The sequence below is a fragment of the Trichoplusia ni genome, chromosome 3 (genome assembly GCF_003590095.1).
Source record: "Trichoplusia ni isolate ovarian cell line Hi5 chromosome 3, tn1, whole genome shotgun sequence".
Taxonomy (NCBI): domain Eukaryota; kingdom Metazoa; phylum Arthropoda; class Insecta; order Lepidoptera; family Noctuidae; genus Trichoplusia; species Trichoplusia ni.
The window spans coordinates 17,459,162-17,477,079 of NC_039480.1; the positions used below are offsets into that span (position 1 = coordinate 17,459,162).

Below are 17,918 nucleotides of genomic sequence, written 5' to 3' on the forward strand. Positions count from 1 at the left end.
GGTTGTTACAACCAGCGTTAATTGAGCCTGGTCAGTTTGGAGTTTGTTTGGTAAGTAGGTACCTACTATAATTATTTTACTTGTACTGCAGACAAAGCTTCAGTACTGCATTATAATATATCAAACAAAGACTTACAACAGCTTTACAATAATTTATTGTAATTGATCAGAAGTTAGTACCACATTGTAATAGCACTTTGCCGGCAGTTATTGGAAACAATTATATTTCTACAAGTTTATGGCAACCGGTGCCATAAACTTGTACCTATCTTAGGGTACTGCAGGGTTGAGTAGGTCAGATAGGCTTTATCTCCTTAAAAACAATGGTAATAAATGCATCCTGTTAGACTGGAAGAAGACCTCAACATACAAGATGACTTCGCTGAAGATAAAGTTTATGACAAATTAAAAAAAATTGAACTCTAATTTGAGTGTACTCCATCCATCTCCATAATCCTGATTTCCTATATTGAGCAGCTTCTAAAAATCAGAATTTGAACGGGCTCAACTAAAGAGACTGGACAATCCACCGGGGCTCAAAACAAACTGGTCGTTTCAACTAGTTTCGCGAGTAGTCAAGAAGTTGATATTTACGTGGTCAATTGAATGAATATTATTACCAAATTTTTTGGACGTTAATGAGAAATAAACTGTACCAAATAACTAGTAGGTACCTTTGTGTCGTAAGTTTTATTTGATTGTACTTCAAACGGTTTCCTTTACTGTTCTTTGTCTTGCTGCCTACACTCTTCGGTTAACAGGCGTCATATTACTTATGTATTTAGACTAATGATTCTAATTATGTTAAGAGTAAGGTCAGATTACATATTAATTTTGGTTTGACTTTAGAACAAAAAAATCTTACACAATGAAGCAGTCTTGTATTCAAAGTCTTGGCTGGCAAGGTTTTTAATGTTGACGAATAAATATTAAACTACTTGAGGACCTACTGCCAACTCTTAAATTAATATTTATGACAGCCGTTGTTGAGTTTTGTATAGCGCAACTGCACTATCACTATTTGACTGGCAATAACCCCCCATAGTTGGTCAAGCAGCAATTTAACATTGAAAGTACAGAAATAAATCCAAACAAGTACTTAAAGTATGATTGCCACTATATATATTGACATAGAAATAAACCTAACGCCATAATACACCTTAGAACGTTAACACCAATAGAGGCAGTTAAAACACCTAATAAATATGAACATCAAATGTTAACTTTAGTAACAACAAATTAAGAAATTGAGTTCCATGATTTACAAAACAAGCGTCGTACACAACATTTCACAATGGTTAACGAAGTGCATTCATAAATAGATAATACGGATTCTGTTGCAAAAAGTCAAGGTCGTGATCTGGTCATGTTGAAAACTACAAACAGTAAATGATTAAGCAATGAGAAATTTTAAATGGATTGATTGGTGTTTTTGTAAACTTATCAACATCGAAAAACCTAGCGCGAATAATAAGATCAAGACAAGATACTCGGGACACATAAAATTTAGACTAATGTAATAGTTCATGGACTTGTCATGATAAAAAAAAACATTTGTACTGTACATTGAATTAAGTAAGCAAGATGAGTCGATCGCATAATAAAGGTCTCGGGTCCAGTCTGGATGAGACTAGCACAGGACCAAGGTACAAGCAAGGGGAAGCCCAGTTATGGGAGGATAAAGGCTGTGGATGATGATGATAGAATTAAGTTGAAGTTGAAGTCCAGGAAAATGAGAGAATAACGTAATCTTTGCCATACCACGGTGTCAAATAGTAGAAAACCGGGCAGAGTAAAGAGTCTGACAATGGTAGACATAAAACTAGTTTTATCATCGCTGAGGTATTAGGCAAAGATCCATCCGATAGAATAGAATAAATCCTGACAAACACTTTCAAAGAAGATATAGTTATTTAAGCCAAACTTTATGTTTCTTTGCCCGGATATAACCTGTTGCTGCCTGACTTCAGGCTCAGTCAAGGCTGTACTGAAACTTTTAATCCTATTTAAGAATAAGTAGTTGTTCAAGAAACGAGATTATTAATATTGCCTTACGAGAAATCTGAGTAGAAAAAAAGGATTTATTTAGATTGTCTAGATTTAAATATATGTAAATAATTGGGATGGTTGACTATAAATGATTTTGTCGAAATGTTTTTGGACTCACATACTTACGTAGGAGACAAGGAAAATGATAAAACAAATAAAGAATTACATAGTAATTTTGGAGATTTTTTATCTTACATATAAATTACATCACAAGTAAAGGATAGTCAATCAAAGAATGACCTTTTCAAAGCAGGAACTTATTGCTAAGAGAAACCAGTATAAAATGTTGTAAACATTATGCAGAAAGGAACCATTAGCAAGTATTCACTCCGTACTGGCCGAGGTAATGTTGACTTAACTTTCGCCAAGACCAAATGATACTTTCTAGAGTTCATCGAGGTTAATATTGTGAACCGTACCATGTTTAGCTTTTGTTTTTTATCTAATACTATAGTTATTTTATGTTTTTCCCAGTTCAAAGCTAAGATATTTTTATATTATCAGAAGAATTTTTATTTTTTTGCAATTTTGTACCCCTTTCTTGTTAGATGATGTAGAAATCCACATTTTTTTATGTCTTCTCAGAAGCATACTAATAAATATATGATCGTATTTTTGTGTCCAAAATGTGTCTACCACACCACCTATATAAACTACACTCTAGTTGTTCTAGTTTTACATTGGAAAGATCGAAAAAAAGCTTCAAAGATAAAACTTTCTATTCAAAATTCGTCTTCATAGATTCAAGTCTGTGATAGTCAAGGGTACCAAAATAAACGGAGCGACTTAATCCATCTAATCTCACTTCTAATAGTATAAATAATGAAGAAAACTAAATTGAACATTCCTTCTTATTAACCTGAGAGACAGTCAGACTAATTCTGTGCTTGCTCACCTAGAATTTATGTAGAAAACTTAATTATACTGTTCAGGCTAAGCGTAGGTAAGCCTTGTAGATAGTATATATAAAGAAACATGTTCTTTTTAAATGGCCAAACAATTTTCTTTTTAATGAGATAAAAAGAACTGTGTTTTCTCCGTTCTAATGTGACTACTCTAAGAGAGAGGGAATTTTGAAAAATTTAAACCACTGTATTTTGGTCTCTCTGAAAAACAAAATTCAATTACATCAGGGGTCATGTAATAAGTAGTTAAACGACAGCTAGGTAACATGTAACTGCATTAGACGTCGATGTCTCAAGTTCTAATTTTAACAGTTGCCTCAATACAGCCTTTCACTACTTAGACATAATCTTTTCTGATCTTTTAACCCGAGCCATGTTCATTATTGAGGAATCCTAGTTTGCAGTAACGCTGAACTTAGTTGAATTACCTTAAATAGCGTCTCGACTTTTGCAATGAAGATGCCAAATTCCGACAATTCCTCTTAGGTAAATGAAGATTTAATAGATGCAGACTTAATCACTTTGGTAGAAAAGGTAGATAGGTATTTGTCTACTTGCCATCTGCTAATAAAAACATGTATTCTCCTCATTTGAGATATTTTTGTGTCCATTTGTTGCTCTCTCTTTTTTTCTCTACACCATACAATTTTACCTGTGACACTTAAATTATGGTAATGCATCAAATATACCCCAATCTAAATGACTTCATATTATAGTCGTGCTAAAAAGCTTCAATTGCAGTACAATCAAGATCCAAACGTACAACAAAAAACAAAAGAACATGCCTATTAAAATATTCACCAAATCAATCACCATTCCAATTCGTACGTTCCCAGCAAAAACTCGTAGGCTCATAGGCGTACTAGGAAGCTAGGCGTCAATGCGTGTCAGACTTTTACCACGGCACCTCGTCTTATTGTCATGCAATAAATAATACGTAACCATTACGTGGTGCGTACACAAAGCGAGAATAAAGCTGGAACTTAATTGTATATCAACGCTAATGTATGTTGGTTTTGTAAAATTGTTTGTATTGTGTTTGGTAACTTGGTGAGAGGCTTTTGAGTTGATCGCCACTGAAAACTATCCACATTAAAAAGTGTGTAGGCAGCAATGGTTATTAAAATTTGTTCTACATGTACGTGTTTTATCAAGTTTGTACTTTGACGACTCGGTTTTACTTATTTTAATGATTTCTTGTAAGAGTATAAAAGCATAACAACTCTCTTATATCAAAAATATGAAGCATAAAAAGTTCGAGATAATTTTATGATATTTTACGCAATCATTATATAAAGTATAAGGCTACGGTTACCGTTCTAAAAAAGATACTAAACATTTATATGAGAAGTCTAGCCTAAGCTTAATTTCCCTTTACTTTCAAATCCAAATAGTGTTAGAAATATGCCTTTCTAACTTTAAATGGAAAGTTCTTGATTAATTCAATTTGTGATGATTGATTGAATGTGATTTAAAACGATAGCAGAGTTGTGAACTAGTTGGTTTCGAATGCGTTTTCTTTTAACTTTATAGATAATTATTTAATTATATGCGTTATGTTTTCGAAACTTTCTCGCGTGATTTTTTCTTTCTGATGATCTTTTTATAGGTTCAAAGCGCGTATATTTTGCTTTTCTTCTTGAAACTAAGCTAAAGTTGTACCAATATAATATTAAATTAAGTTTCGTGGAACACCAGAAAAACGACCCTGATATGCTATACCGGAGGTCGTGGGTTCAACTCCCACCAGGGACAAATGTGTGTAGCACTATCATTTGTTCTGTGTTTGGGTGTTATCTCTCTTTATTGTATATGCATTTAAAAATATAAAAGTATATTAATAAGTATATTTTTAGTTATTATATTAAGACATATCAAAGAAAAATCTAGAAGAAGATAAAACTATAAAGTTGCATTTAAAAAACAGGTCGATGCCCACTAAAAGCAAATTCAGTTACGCATAATTTAAGACTAATATAATAAAACCCGTTTGAAAAATAGAAGCTTGAATAATTTCAATAAAAGACTTGACTACCGGGATAGTCAAAGCAATAGATCACGAAACTAAATAATTACCAAACTAAATACTTTGTCCTAAATTAACCTAACAACCAGTTTAAATGCTATCATCAGAACCGTTGATTAGGAACTAGTTATTTTTATGTAATCACTACGAAATAATAGTTTGCCATAATGTTACGAAACAACCTGTTATTATTTTAAGTAATTGTTTTTGTATCTCTTTTTATTCACGGGATAACTTCATGGGTCTTTGTGTAACACGGTGACATAGGTCCAACATGCAGAGGCCTTGTTGTGAACTTAATCTAAAATGGCATAATCTCGGTGCGAATTGTTTCTTTATTAATATCATACTATAACATAAATACATATTATAACTACTATATTATGGCTACTAAGATTCACACGATTAAAAGTTGCCTTGTAAAATAGGACTATTAATATGTCTTTAGCTACTACCTACGTAAAACCGAATTTGGTGACACTGAATGCTGACCCCAACATGCTAAGGGATAAGGCTAGGTAGAAAACTATTCCGTTCCCTCCCCGAGGGAGCGATTGACCTGAGCATTCCTTCGCCTTTTTTTAAATAAAAGAAGTCGAAAACTTAAAAAAAAACTAATGAATCTCGTTTTTTAATTGACTTCTAGGAATAATCTTGAAAGGAAGATTCCAAAAATTAATTCAGTCTTTGCTAATGAAAGTCACTCGAAACTAGATTTGAATCTGTGCAGAGGTGTTTGACATTAAATAACAGATAACAGGTTTATTTAAAAATAACCTGTAAATGTTCATTGACCACAGTGACCACTAAAATAATAAACTTATAACATCACGAATTTTGTAAGTTTATTAAAAAAATATCCTTTATATTTACAAAGATGGTCTTGCTTTATCATTATAAATGGCTTAGACGAAATAAAGAGCTTAGTAGGATCATACATTTTAAAAAGGGTTTTTTATAATCCCTTTGATATAATATATGTTATAAGATACAAAATTATTGTTTTGATTAAAAATCACAAAACCATAAAGTATGAAAAAAATAGCAATTTTCTTCCAACAAACATCGTTATAACCTAGAATTCCCACGACATTAATATGTAAATTCATCCGTATTATACGTGAAATGATATTCATATGCAATAAAGGTAGCCCTGTAGGCAATATGAATATATTATTATTATCACCCGGTTGACAAACGGTCAAACATCTCCGATCAAAAGGTCAAGTTACGCCAATGACGTCATCAAAGTCGGAATATCGTAATGTAAGAAAAAATAGCAAAGTACTATTGCACGATTTTAAAGGTCTTCTTGGTGATTCATACTCAAGTTTAGCTTTTAAGCTTCCTTTTATGATACCTAAGTTTTGCTACCTTCATAATATCCGCCTGTGAGTAAAATCTATGGGTCTATTACCATGTCTTGAAGTTAGTGTATGGCAGGTGTGAAAAAAGACGGACCTCAACGTGATGGAGTCGTGTTGCTTCCACAACAGCAATAATAAATTTTAAGGGGTGAAGGTTGACCTTCAGAATGCAGCATCAAAGGTAGTCCAACTATTCATAACTTGCTCTGATGATTTCAGCAAACGATATAATAAGAACTTGAGCAAAAGGGAAAGCTGTCATTTTATCAATTAACGCAAACTCAAGATAATAAATATTCGAGCCTCCAATCTGCCGAATAGTCCATACATCATTACTATAACCCACAACAAAGATTAAACAACGATAAAATGGTAACACTACATCAATTTGTCAATGGCAACACTGTTATAACGTCAAACGACAGATACGCATATAAATAAGATACAGCAATTAAATTTTAACAAGAATCGCGATGTAAATCCAATAGATATGAACATTTTGTAACCTAACGTGTATGCCGTGACATTTCGCATACATGGACATATATTCGTTGAAAAACTACGAAAATATCTCACCAAGCAATTTTTAACCTTATTCGTACACACATAAAGTTGAGTTTTATTTGTCGTCAAGAATTATGGAAGCAAACGAGTTTTGTTGAAATTTTTATTTTGATTGTGGGAGTTATTATGCAAATCGATCGAAAAGTTTTAGTTATAGGGTCTTTTTTGTTCGGTTTTAGTTTTTTCTATTAGGTATGAATGAATAGGTTCTGTTAGTTATTAATTAGGGTTTCCGATCTTATTTTTAAACAAAGTTTTTTTTTTCTAGATTTAGTTTTCCTGTTACTAAGTATCTTCTACTATATTATACTATATATATCTACTATATACATCCTATAGCTCTTCTCTTTTAATTATTTGTTTGAATAATCTTTACGTCACATATTTCCATTAGATAATAGAGAACAAAAAAATAGTCAAAATAGAAGCATTTACAAATGCTTGCATGTTGAAATAGAACCCGACGAAAAAGAACGCTCGAAATTGCATGTCAATATCAAAAAAGAACAAATTTGATTGACCAATTTATTTCTTAACCCCACTTCACGGTCATCCAGGTAAAAACCTATATTTTTATAATAGTAACTATTATATAATCGTGATAACCAGTAGGTGGAACTGATCATATTTGGCGGTCATAGTTATCAAAATGGTGATTAATTAATCATCTCGTTCTAGACTCGTCTGACAACAAAACGATTATTATCGATTACTTAATAATAGATAATCGATTTGATTTATCATATGTTAGGTTTTTGATTATGTAATTTTAGTTTTGGATGACGTATAGATAGGTTTTTTTCCTCATTCTTGGAGCCAATCCCTAAATCCTTTTTGCCTGATGGCTTTATATGTTTGATGAACAATTTATTTTAATAATAAATAGATTTACAGGTTATGACAGCAAATTAAGCATGTATTCTTTAATATCTAGCTGGTGCATAGACATTATAATTACATTATAAAAAATAAAATGAGCATCATCTGAATCAGACCAAATCTTTCCGAGAGCGTCAACATTTTTCACCGATTCCTCCATTTAAACAATCTTTCAGACTTACGTTCATTTAAAATCTAATAAGGTACATAACAATTAATGTTTCGAAATTTAATAAAACAAGAAGAAAAAAGAATCGTTTGAAGAAAGGCAAGTTTCTTAAAAAAAAAGAGGCTTCTTTTATAGTAAAGCAATTTCCGTCGAATTGAACTCTAAAATAAATTGTATCTGGCGTATCCATATGATCCTAAAGTCGCACATACCCACATTAAAAAGTATGCGTTATATTTCAGAAGTAAAGAGCAGAAATGATTTAATCCTTTTTACCAAACGGACGAGTAAAACCCAAATTGGAAGCAGTAATAAAGGTGAATGATTGATTTATTGTGCAAACGAACAATGTCCATATTGTGTCGTGGTACAAGTATTGCAGAAGGTTTATATGACATCTATGGTCATATTTTCGAGACCACCCGTACTTGGTTACCGAAACCGACGGCAATAATGAAACGTGGTAATATAAAACCAAATTGCGAATCATATTTTTATAGTCGGTTATTCTTGACAACATGAGCCATCATACGTTTTGGCCTTCGTAATATTAAATATTTCAATAATTTTATGCTTGTTTTTTATATCTCAAATTGATCAGAATCTGAACTCTAAATTGTACTACTACCTAACCAACTAGTTCTCTAAAACCATCGTAAGTAACGCTATCGTTATTTTCGACTAGTTCTTTATAGCACTGCTTTTTCTCGAGAGGCAGACATTCCAATCCATATAAGAAAATCCGCATCCACTCTCATCACATAAGCCCATTTAAAGTGCGCAACTAGAACAAATTACCAGCTTATCGGACGTGCACACGATAATGACGTATTTCCTTATTCCGTATCAATCGCAAGGGATTACATAAAAACTAAGACAACTGTCTATCCGCCCGTCGATAAATGCAATATGGCGTATATGTTGAAGGAGGTGCAGCTGCAGCGTGGAGCGTTCAACGGCATTTAACAATTGAGAGACCATTTTTTTTTCAAATCACACACGGTTATCTGATCCCAAACTAAGCAGAGCTTGTGTTATGGTAACCAGACAATTGATAAACTTATTTTATATATTTCTAAATAAATAAATATAGATAAATTACACCCAGACACCGGAACAAATGATCCTGCTCATCACACAACATTTATCCTGGGCGGGAATCGAACCCACGACCTCCGGTATTATAGCAGTCAGGGTCTCTAACACTAGACCAACAGGCCCGTAAATTTTGATACTGGTCTATTCGTATATATTTACTATAGCTTAACACACCTTTCGTAATTTTTTATGTGATTTAGTATTTGGTTATTATTTGAACAAACAGTGTCAGAGTCTATAAAGTTCAACTTCTCCTGGTTTTGTCTGTCGTCGCTTTCTCATTTGCATAATACAACAACAAAAATATCAGCTTAAAATTGATTGTGGAGCATCGTTAATCAGATTAAGCGCTCCGATGAACACCAATCAGTGATTCTGTTTAAAATAATTATAATTTCCACGCTTCTGTGAAAACTGTAGAAGCCTAAAAAATATTAGACCAGGGAACTGGGCGTGACGAGGAAGTAATTCAAGTTTCTTATAATAGTTTTTCAATTAACAAATAAAATTATCAAAAAAAAATGAAAAAAATGAAAAAATTCTGAAAATGACTGCAAAAATCTTTCTTTCAACTGGAATGGTTTTTGACGTGCCTAAAAGAAAAACTGATCAAAACGAATTGATCAAGGAACTAAGTTTTTAAAACATTGGCCCACTTATTCCTATCAAACACGTTTCCCATTCCTTGGGGATTATCCGGGGATATAGGGCTATGGTCCCGGAGTTTGAATTGTTACCAATGAATTTCAACTTCAATTCCCGAATGTGGAATTTTGGGGAATCCATGATCCCCTTTGGATTTAAAGGATCGGTTTCGCTAAAGTTGTCTTTTTCCGTTTCTATGGGACGCGTTATCTGATTCTGTATTTGGATGCTTGTTTAAAGAAAAAGATTTATTTATTTTTACCGGATTTCGGAACGAAAAAAATATTTAAGAGTATATGATATTCAAGTTAGAAATATTACTTCTGGATCCCTACATAATACCGGTCTTTTAATTATTCACATTTTTTTGTCAACCCTAAAGTATAGATAGAATTTTTCAGTCCAACAGATCTATCCTAAGCTCTCAAAGCAAAGCTCGTTTCCAAGTGATTTCAGCGTGAACATACCATAAGTATGTGGAACATAATAGTCAGGTAGGCTCGTTTTCACCACGGTTCACGCATCGCCAAGCTAGTCGACGAAGCGTTTACCACTCTTGCGACACGTATTATTAGATACTAGTGTATACTTGGCACGAATGAAAATTCTTTTAATGGTGTATTATTTGCTAATAGGGTTGTAAAGATGACCTTTTTTGACGTGTCTTTTTCGTTGACTATTTTTTATGACAAAAATTTGAACAAGTCAACATCGATATTAGGTATTATTATTTGAGCATGTTTATATAACTCACACTCCGATTTCTGGCTAATTGACGGAAAAACAAACGGTTTAGCATTCGTTTATGCAAAAGTTTGAATTGATATTAACTAATCATTCACCAAAAACTCAAACTACAGCTACTGGAATTCCAGAATTTATCAAACTATCTTCTCGAAATATTAATATCTCGAATCCTAGCACCACACGATATCAATCGCACATCCCAAGAAACTACAATATGGACAAGACTGTTGGGCAACAATCATTACGCTGTTCTTACGCAATCGTGTTGAAACTATGCCGTAAGGACCGGGTGAAAGGGAAGCCTGGATCTCAAACGGTACTAACACATAAAGCTCATGAAAGAATCAACTTGAGACCTATCTACGAAGCTTGATTTTATTTTACCAATCGCGTTCAGTTAGCTCGAAGCAATTGAAATGGAGTTTCTTTTCATCGTCTATTAAAAGGTTTTTTTGTGGAATATTAGTAGCATGTGGTACTAATACTTACTACTGTTAATACTTCAATATTTAGTAAAAACTTTTTGATTATGTTTTTACTTATACTAAGCAATATTCTGCAATTATCAGTAGATTAATGTATTTTAGAAATAAAAGTAAAAATTAGTAGTTTTTGTTAAATTCTACATTCACCACACTAGCTTTCCGAACCGGTGATATTAAAGCAGACCAAATTTCAACAGAGGTTCTCTTTGTGTAAACAGCAGGGCGTATTGTAGATCCATCAGTTTTAGGAGATACGCAGCGATGCCTGATATTGCAAATCGCAATATTCGCGATACAACTGAAATTTTGCCTCAACGGTGTGTGTTTACAAACAATAGACCCGTATTCCGATCAGAATTTCATACAAATACTATCTGTGTTGAAATAGAACCTGCAAATATTAGCACTGGACGTTCAGCGGGTAATGATGCGTGTTGGATACATTTTTGATGGATTTTCTGTGACGCTATTGCTGGATTTTCAGATAGGTTTTTTGGATGGTGTGTTGATGACAAGGTATTCAATATGAAATATTCAAAGTAAATATTTTAAGTTTTGCATTGTTATACAAAACTATGAAATGTCTAGTAATGATTTCTTTGTAACAGATTCAGTCCATATGTAAATTGATTCTATTTATAATAACTTTCGTTGGTAACGAGGGGACTCATGATTAAAGACTCCGGTTGAGTCTCTATTATCCCTATAATAGAAATAAATAATCCATATCTTTGAATTGGATGGCTTTATCTTTTAAATATTGAGAAAAATATTTTACATTTGAAATCATCTTAACCAATACCTATAAAGTTACAAAACCAATTAGACCTAAAACGTTTAGTTTTGATACAATTTGCTGGGTTACAATAAACAAGCCTTTCTAAGCCGGCAACCAGACAGTTGCACCACGCTATGCCATAACGGTAATAGCAGATTGCGCAGCTCACGACGCGACACAGTTTTTAATGTAAATGTCACCGTAATCTTGTTGATATATGTGACAAAATATGTTATTAATCTGTGATAGATTACAAATAGGCGTTTCAAAATACGATTTTCTTGAATTGTTTTAATTACGATCAAAGCTCGTAGGTGGTACGTTTCGAATTGTAGCAGTTGTAAAACTTGTAATATTATTTTCGTTAAATAAATCGATGGCTGGAGGTCTGTACATTTGAATTATAAATTCTGAATGTAAGATTTTTTTATAAGTAAATAGTTTATTAGCAAGAACTCTGGATTTCTATGTCTGCTAGTTATCATCGTCATTTTCTAAATTAAGAACGATTGAAATTTTTCATCGGTTACCTCTATCAGAAGAAAACATCGGTGCTCCCATTTGGTTTATGTAAATCATTTATAATCAGCAAGGCAACACCTAAACAACTGTACATTGAGGAAATTAAATGACAAAATTATGTTTAAACTAGTATTTTTAGGAGGCTTCGCCTAGGTGGATTACGATTATAGCTGAAAAAATACCCTTCTTCTACATATACGTTTTAAGCCATGATGCCATTTGACTGCATTTTATCAAAAAAATTCAAGTCGTGTGAGTTTGCACAGGTAACAAACATACATACAATATTAAATTACAATGTGATACAATATCAAAACTAAAGTTGCAGACACACTTGAAAAAAATAACTGCCCAGATATTGTTTAACCAACCAAATATTCCAGTTTTTGAAAATGAAATCAAATTAATTGGAGACAAAGCTTAGTGCAATTCAATACATTTTGAAACACTCAAAATCTTTTTCGATCATTGCAAATGATCATAGATCGTTTCCGTAGACTTCATCAAAATATTTTATGCTAATTTCATTATTTCTGTGTCAGTGTCAGTAATCATAGCTGGTTAGAAACCTTTTGAATGTAGCAAGAAAATGGTATGATGACCTGGATGACTCCATATCTTCGCGAAATCTCTGACCTTTGAATTTCATCCTGTCTGTCAGTAGTTGTGTGACCGGTAGCTGTGACCTTTAGATCTCAACTAGGACATACCGGTATCCTAAGCTTATCTTATTATAGATCCGTAAGTTTCCATAATTCTAGTGTTTGTTTATGATGGTTGTCAAGTCTGAACTTAGTTTTATCAAAATTTATTTGGTCTAGTGTTTCGAGTTCATCTTTTTCTATTAGTTCCATTTTATTTGTTGTTGTTTTAAGTCTTTGATTTAGAGAATTGTCATTCTTGTCTAAAACGCCGTAGAACTCTTTTTTATCTGCAGTAATTTACAATTTAATATCACCTAAACACCAAAGTATGTTTAGAAATCTCAAGATCAACCCAAGTATTTTATTCAGATGAATACATAATTTATAACCAATGGAAGGAAGTCATAATTGTTTAATTACTAATTAAGTCCAAATTCCTAATTAAAAAAATACTTTGCATGCGTTTGTTTATGTATTTTAATGAGCGGGAAATAGCGAATTAACATCAAGTTTTAAATAAAGCACGAAGAGGCTATCAAAAGATTGCATTCAATATTCAGGTAATATGAGTACAGTAACGTAGTAGGTATTATCAATCCAAAAAACTGTTTTTGCGATTTGCAATTTGATTTGGCAATAGTCAAAAATTTGTTAGTAGGTTATCATGAAATGCTGAGAATAAACCATCATCATCATAGCCTACTACTGCCTAGTGCTAAGAGAAAACAACTCATTCTTCTCAAAGTATTGCGACCCAAAGCTGGGCAAGCATCTCTCCTAAAATTATAATAATACATCCCTTGCCTCCAACCTTCGTATAATGCTTTCAATTCATGCTTAGAAACCGCTAAACCGACTGACTTGTGTAAAATATCAACACCAAAAACGTATTCAGCCCCATTTTAAAGTAATAAAACAGAAGCAATATCAAGTGATAAACTTGTCAAGCTACCAGGTGACATCTGGCTACCAGTTCTCTATTCCAAGTACCGTACTGACCTATTTCTCTCCAATACCTTCAACGACGTAGTACAGTAAGATTTATGTTTCCATCAATTCTAATGCTCTACGCTAGCCGTTAATATAACGTAAGGAAACGGTAAATATATCCATTGCTCGCTCGTAAGCTAGAAATTTATTGAAGCGAGAATAGAAGCTGTAATGGATGCAATTCATGTGCCAATGCACGAGGACAAGGTAACAGTAAATGAAATAGATATGTGTCTGGATACGGTAGATTCTAGCAAGGCCAGTAAATTGTTGGTTACTCAGTACTTGAATTCAAACTAGATATTGAACTGTCTTGTTTTTTGCAGGACTTGGTTCTGATTTTGTAAGTTAATTGAGTACTCGCAATGACGTATATATCTTTAAACTCGTTTTTTTTAAAGACTTATGGCTCTTAGCTGATCTGACGCATTTTCCCCGAAATCCCGAAAATGTTTGAACTTGGGATGAAAGGCTTAATTTTATTTTCCAAAATCTCGCATATTTCTGATAATATTTCAAAGTACAGTAATCCTTTGAAACACCGTCCAAAATGAAAATAGGTGGCATTCCAAAAACGCGTACCTTCGATTTCATCAATCGACCTCTTTATCGAATTTTCGCGGAAATATTTCAAATTTAAATTTCGGTTACAACAAAAGCTATATGCCGAACTTTCTCATTGTTTTCTTTGTCATAACACGTGCTTTCTATTATCTTCCTAACATCCGCGTCATAATAGTACGTACGAAAAAAAAACTGAATTGCCGCAGCATACACGGCCGCCACAGTGTGAACGCGCCGATTTCTACACGAGCACTGTTCACTTTCACTGAGAGAAACTGAGTCTTTTTGTTCATTGTCAGCGCACTACATCGATTTCGAATAGCGTACCGTTAAGGATTTCGAATTCGAATTTAGAGCAGAATGTGGCGGTAAATTTGAATTTAGTGCGAGCGAAGTGGAGTTTAATATCAAGATTTAATGCGGTATTGTATGTTTTTGAATTTGGAATAAAGTATTTTTTTTCATTGTTAATAATTTGCTTTTGGTATTTATATGTTTCTAGTTTCAATATAGCACAAAGGATCTATACCTACGTTGATATCCACCAATATAGTTTCGAACTTGTTTATTACGCAGACTCTGACCTGTCGCATTAATTATGCAAAAAAGGTAGGTATTATTGAAAACAGGTTGAAAAGTTCTTGGACCTTGTTATTTATTTTGGTAAAGTTTAAGGTGATTTAAAACGAATGGCGTCGAAGGCAATATAAAGTTGGTAGCTTAAAATGTAAATCAGGTTTTGTTCATTAATTATTAAGGTGAAAAGCGCCTTGGAGGTAATAATCATATTTTTAGATCAATATAAAATCTCATACCTACATGCAACTTTCAAGACATAAAATGTTATAAATTATACATATTTATTCTTTAAATTAAATCTAGCATTTAATTCACACTGGCGACACTTTCCAAGAACTTTCTATTTTCGCATCATCGCCAATATTTATTAATTAGCTATAGAAAAAATATTCGAAAATTTTACTCACCATTTTTCCGGGTTCCCACGAAAATCACAGTACAAAAAAAAACGAAATATCCGCACTAAACACAGTACCGCACTCAGTACAGTCGGTCACAAAAACACGGAGAAAAAAAACCACAAGTTTTACTTCAAGTTCGATCACTTTACTATATAACTAAATTCGAAAAGGAAAAATTATATAAAAATCGTTTTGTATGACATGTCTGTCCTGGCGTCTGTCCGGGTTGAAAGACAGTCGTGGACTGGCGCTGCGACGGAAAGTCTTGCGTTTCGTGGTTCTTGGGTATTCAAAGCTGCGCGTGCGACGGTACGCGGACCTAACTGTCTTGAAACTTGTCTTGAATTTTGATAGGTTTAAAAACGAGAGTGCTTTTTTAATGCATATATTTATTGTTGTTTTAAATTCAATTTTTATTGGGTTTTTCACGGATGCGAGGGGCATGTGGGTGGGCTAGACAAATATATCTACAGTATTGTCTCTCAATAAACAGTATGGAATAATAGAAATAACTTACTAAAATAGTTATTTTTTAATTCTAACTTTTGTCGTTTTTTTTTAATTAACCTTTTGCTTTAATAAAACCTCTCTCGTGGCCTAGTAAACAACGGTGTACTCATGTGAAACCATTTTTTTATAACTCTAAAGAGTTTCTATATAATATTTGCTTTGCCTGCGCTAATAAACACGTTGAAATCATGGATTAAAAATAATACAAAGTGACAAGCAATTAATACACAGCTTTTTTCTTCATTCTCAGTATTGTCACAAGTTTTTATATGACCACGTTACAAATAACAATATTATGCTAATTTTGCAAGAAATACGAGGAACACATTTGAAGGTCATTTTGGTGAACGAAAATTATTTATTTTATCAAAGGACTTAATTTATATAGGTATGTACCTAGAATTTTGAATTCGTATTCATTATTATTTAAAAGCTAGTAATCGGAGCTAGCTGGAAAAAAGAGTAGGTGGAAAAATAAAACAAAAATTCTCGGAATTTAAACAGCGATTACACAAAATTCGCCTAATTTATATTAAATTAACTAATTTGAAAGATAAAAATAAAATAATTTATCTTAATTATATCTCTTGCATAAAGTATCAAGACTGCTCACGTTACAATTCCACGCGTTTTTGTCAAAGTAAAAATCTGTTCGTTTCCTTTCACCCCTTGCATACGTAAAACACCTAAGTGTGAAAGAGACAAAAAATGTCGCATTCAGATCACGACCGCAACATACCATTGGCTTTGTCACTTATTAACTATAGATTGTGATTTTAATTACTTGAAACCATTTTGGTTCTAGCTTACGTCAGATTTAAACTTACATATTTTATTACTTTGATTAATTAATTATTACATTGCAAATACGTTCAAGCAATAGTAGGTAAATAATATATTTTTGTTTGTAGTAACTACCCACATTACTATTCAATAACATGGTAACGTTTATTATTTCATTACAAGTAACATCGATAAAACTTATAAGATAGATTTTCAGTTAATTCATGACGTTTTAGAATCTTTAAAAATTAAAAATCAAATTAAATAGGTAAAAATATTTAATATTCTTAAATCACCAACAACAACCAAGGTTAGGCAAAACAGTTTAGTAACAAAATTATTAATGGAACATCCAGATTATATTATTTAGCTAATTTAAAACCAAGTTGCGAATTAATCTGAAATTAAGATTATAAATTCTAGGTCATAATACTTTAAATTCTGAAAGATTACAAGCTCACAATATCATGATTGCTCAAACGGCAGTTTAAAACATTGCACCTTTAGTATACAGGTACTGTACTGAACTTTAATAAACATTATTTTTATACTTGGCTTCGGTGAAACTGACCTTTACCAAGTTACTCAAGATTTTATCTGGATCACCATTTAAATAATTATTATGGTTCTATATCAAAACGACATCGGTGATTCCCAAATAGGAGATAGTTTTTGTCCATATTTAACACTAGCTGTTGCCCGCGACTTCGTCCCCGTGGGTAGAAGATATAAGTTATGATTTATACCTGCCCTATTTTTTTTCACATTTTCCATTGTATCTTCGCTCCTTTTAGTCGCAGCGTGATGGTTTATAGCCTAAAGCCTTCCTCAATGAATGGTCTATTCAACACAAAAAGATTTTTCAATTTAGACCAGTAGTTCCTGAGATTAGCGTGTTCAAACAAACAAACAAACAAACAAACTCTTCATCTTTATATATTAGTATATAGATTTCTGCCAAAAAAAAAAATTGCGCTAAGTGCAAAAATATTTTCGTTCGTTCGTCGGCCATTTTCCCAATTTGATGAAAGCAAAATCTGTGCAAATATTGCTAAAGAATTGATAATTTGTAATACGATACCGCTACATTAGCTACAAAAAATATTAATTTCGCAAATTGTCCCGATGCTTTCATTTTACAAAACACCGAAAATGACCGTCAAAATGCCTCGAAATTTCGAATTCAAATCTGCGAATTCAAAACACAACCCTA

The 17,918-nt window shown here is 32.7% G+C and overlaps 1 protein-coding gene across 1 annotated transcript in view; it reads right to left on the reverse strand.

The window, feature by feature from the left end:
• LOC113492211 (probable chitinase 10) overlaps positions 1-15,690 on the reverse strand; it is an 85,840-nt gene extending 70,150 nt beyond the window's left edge. Inside the window, exon 1 of the mRNA XM_026869577.1 lies at positions 15,419-15,690. Coding sequence (XP_026725378.1) covers positions 15,419-15,421 — 3 coding nt within the window. The 5' untranslated portion in view covers positions 15,422-15,690. The remainder of the gene's footprint in view (positions 1-15,418) is intronic.
• Positions 15,691-17,918: the final 2,228 nt, after the last annotated feature.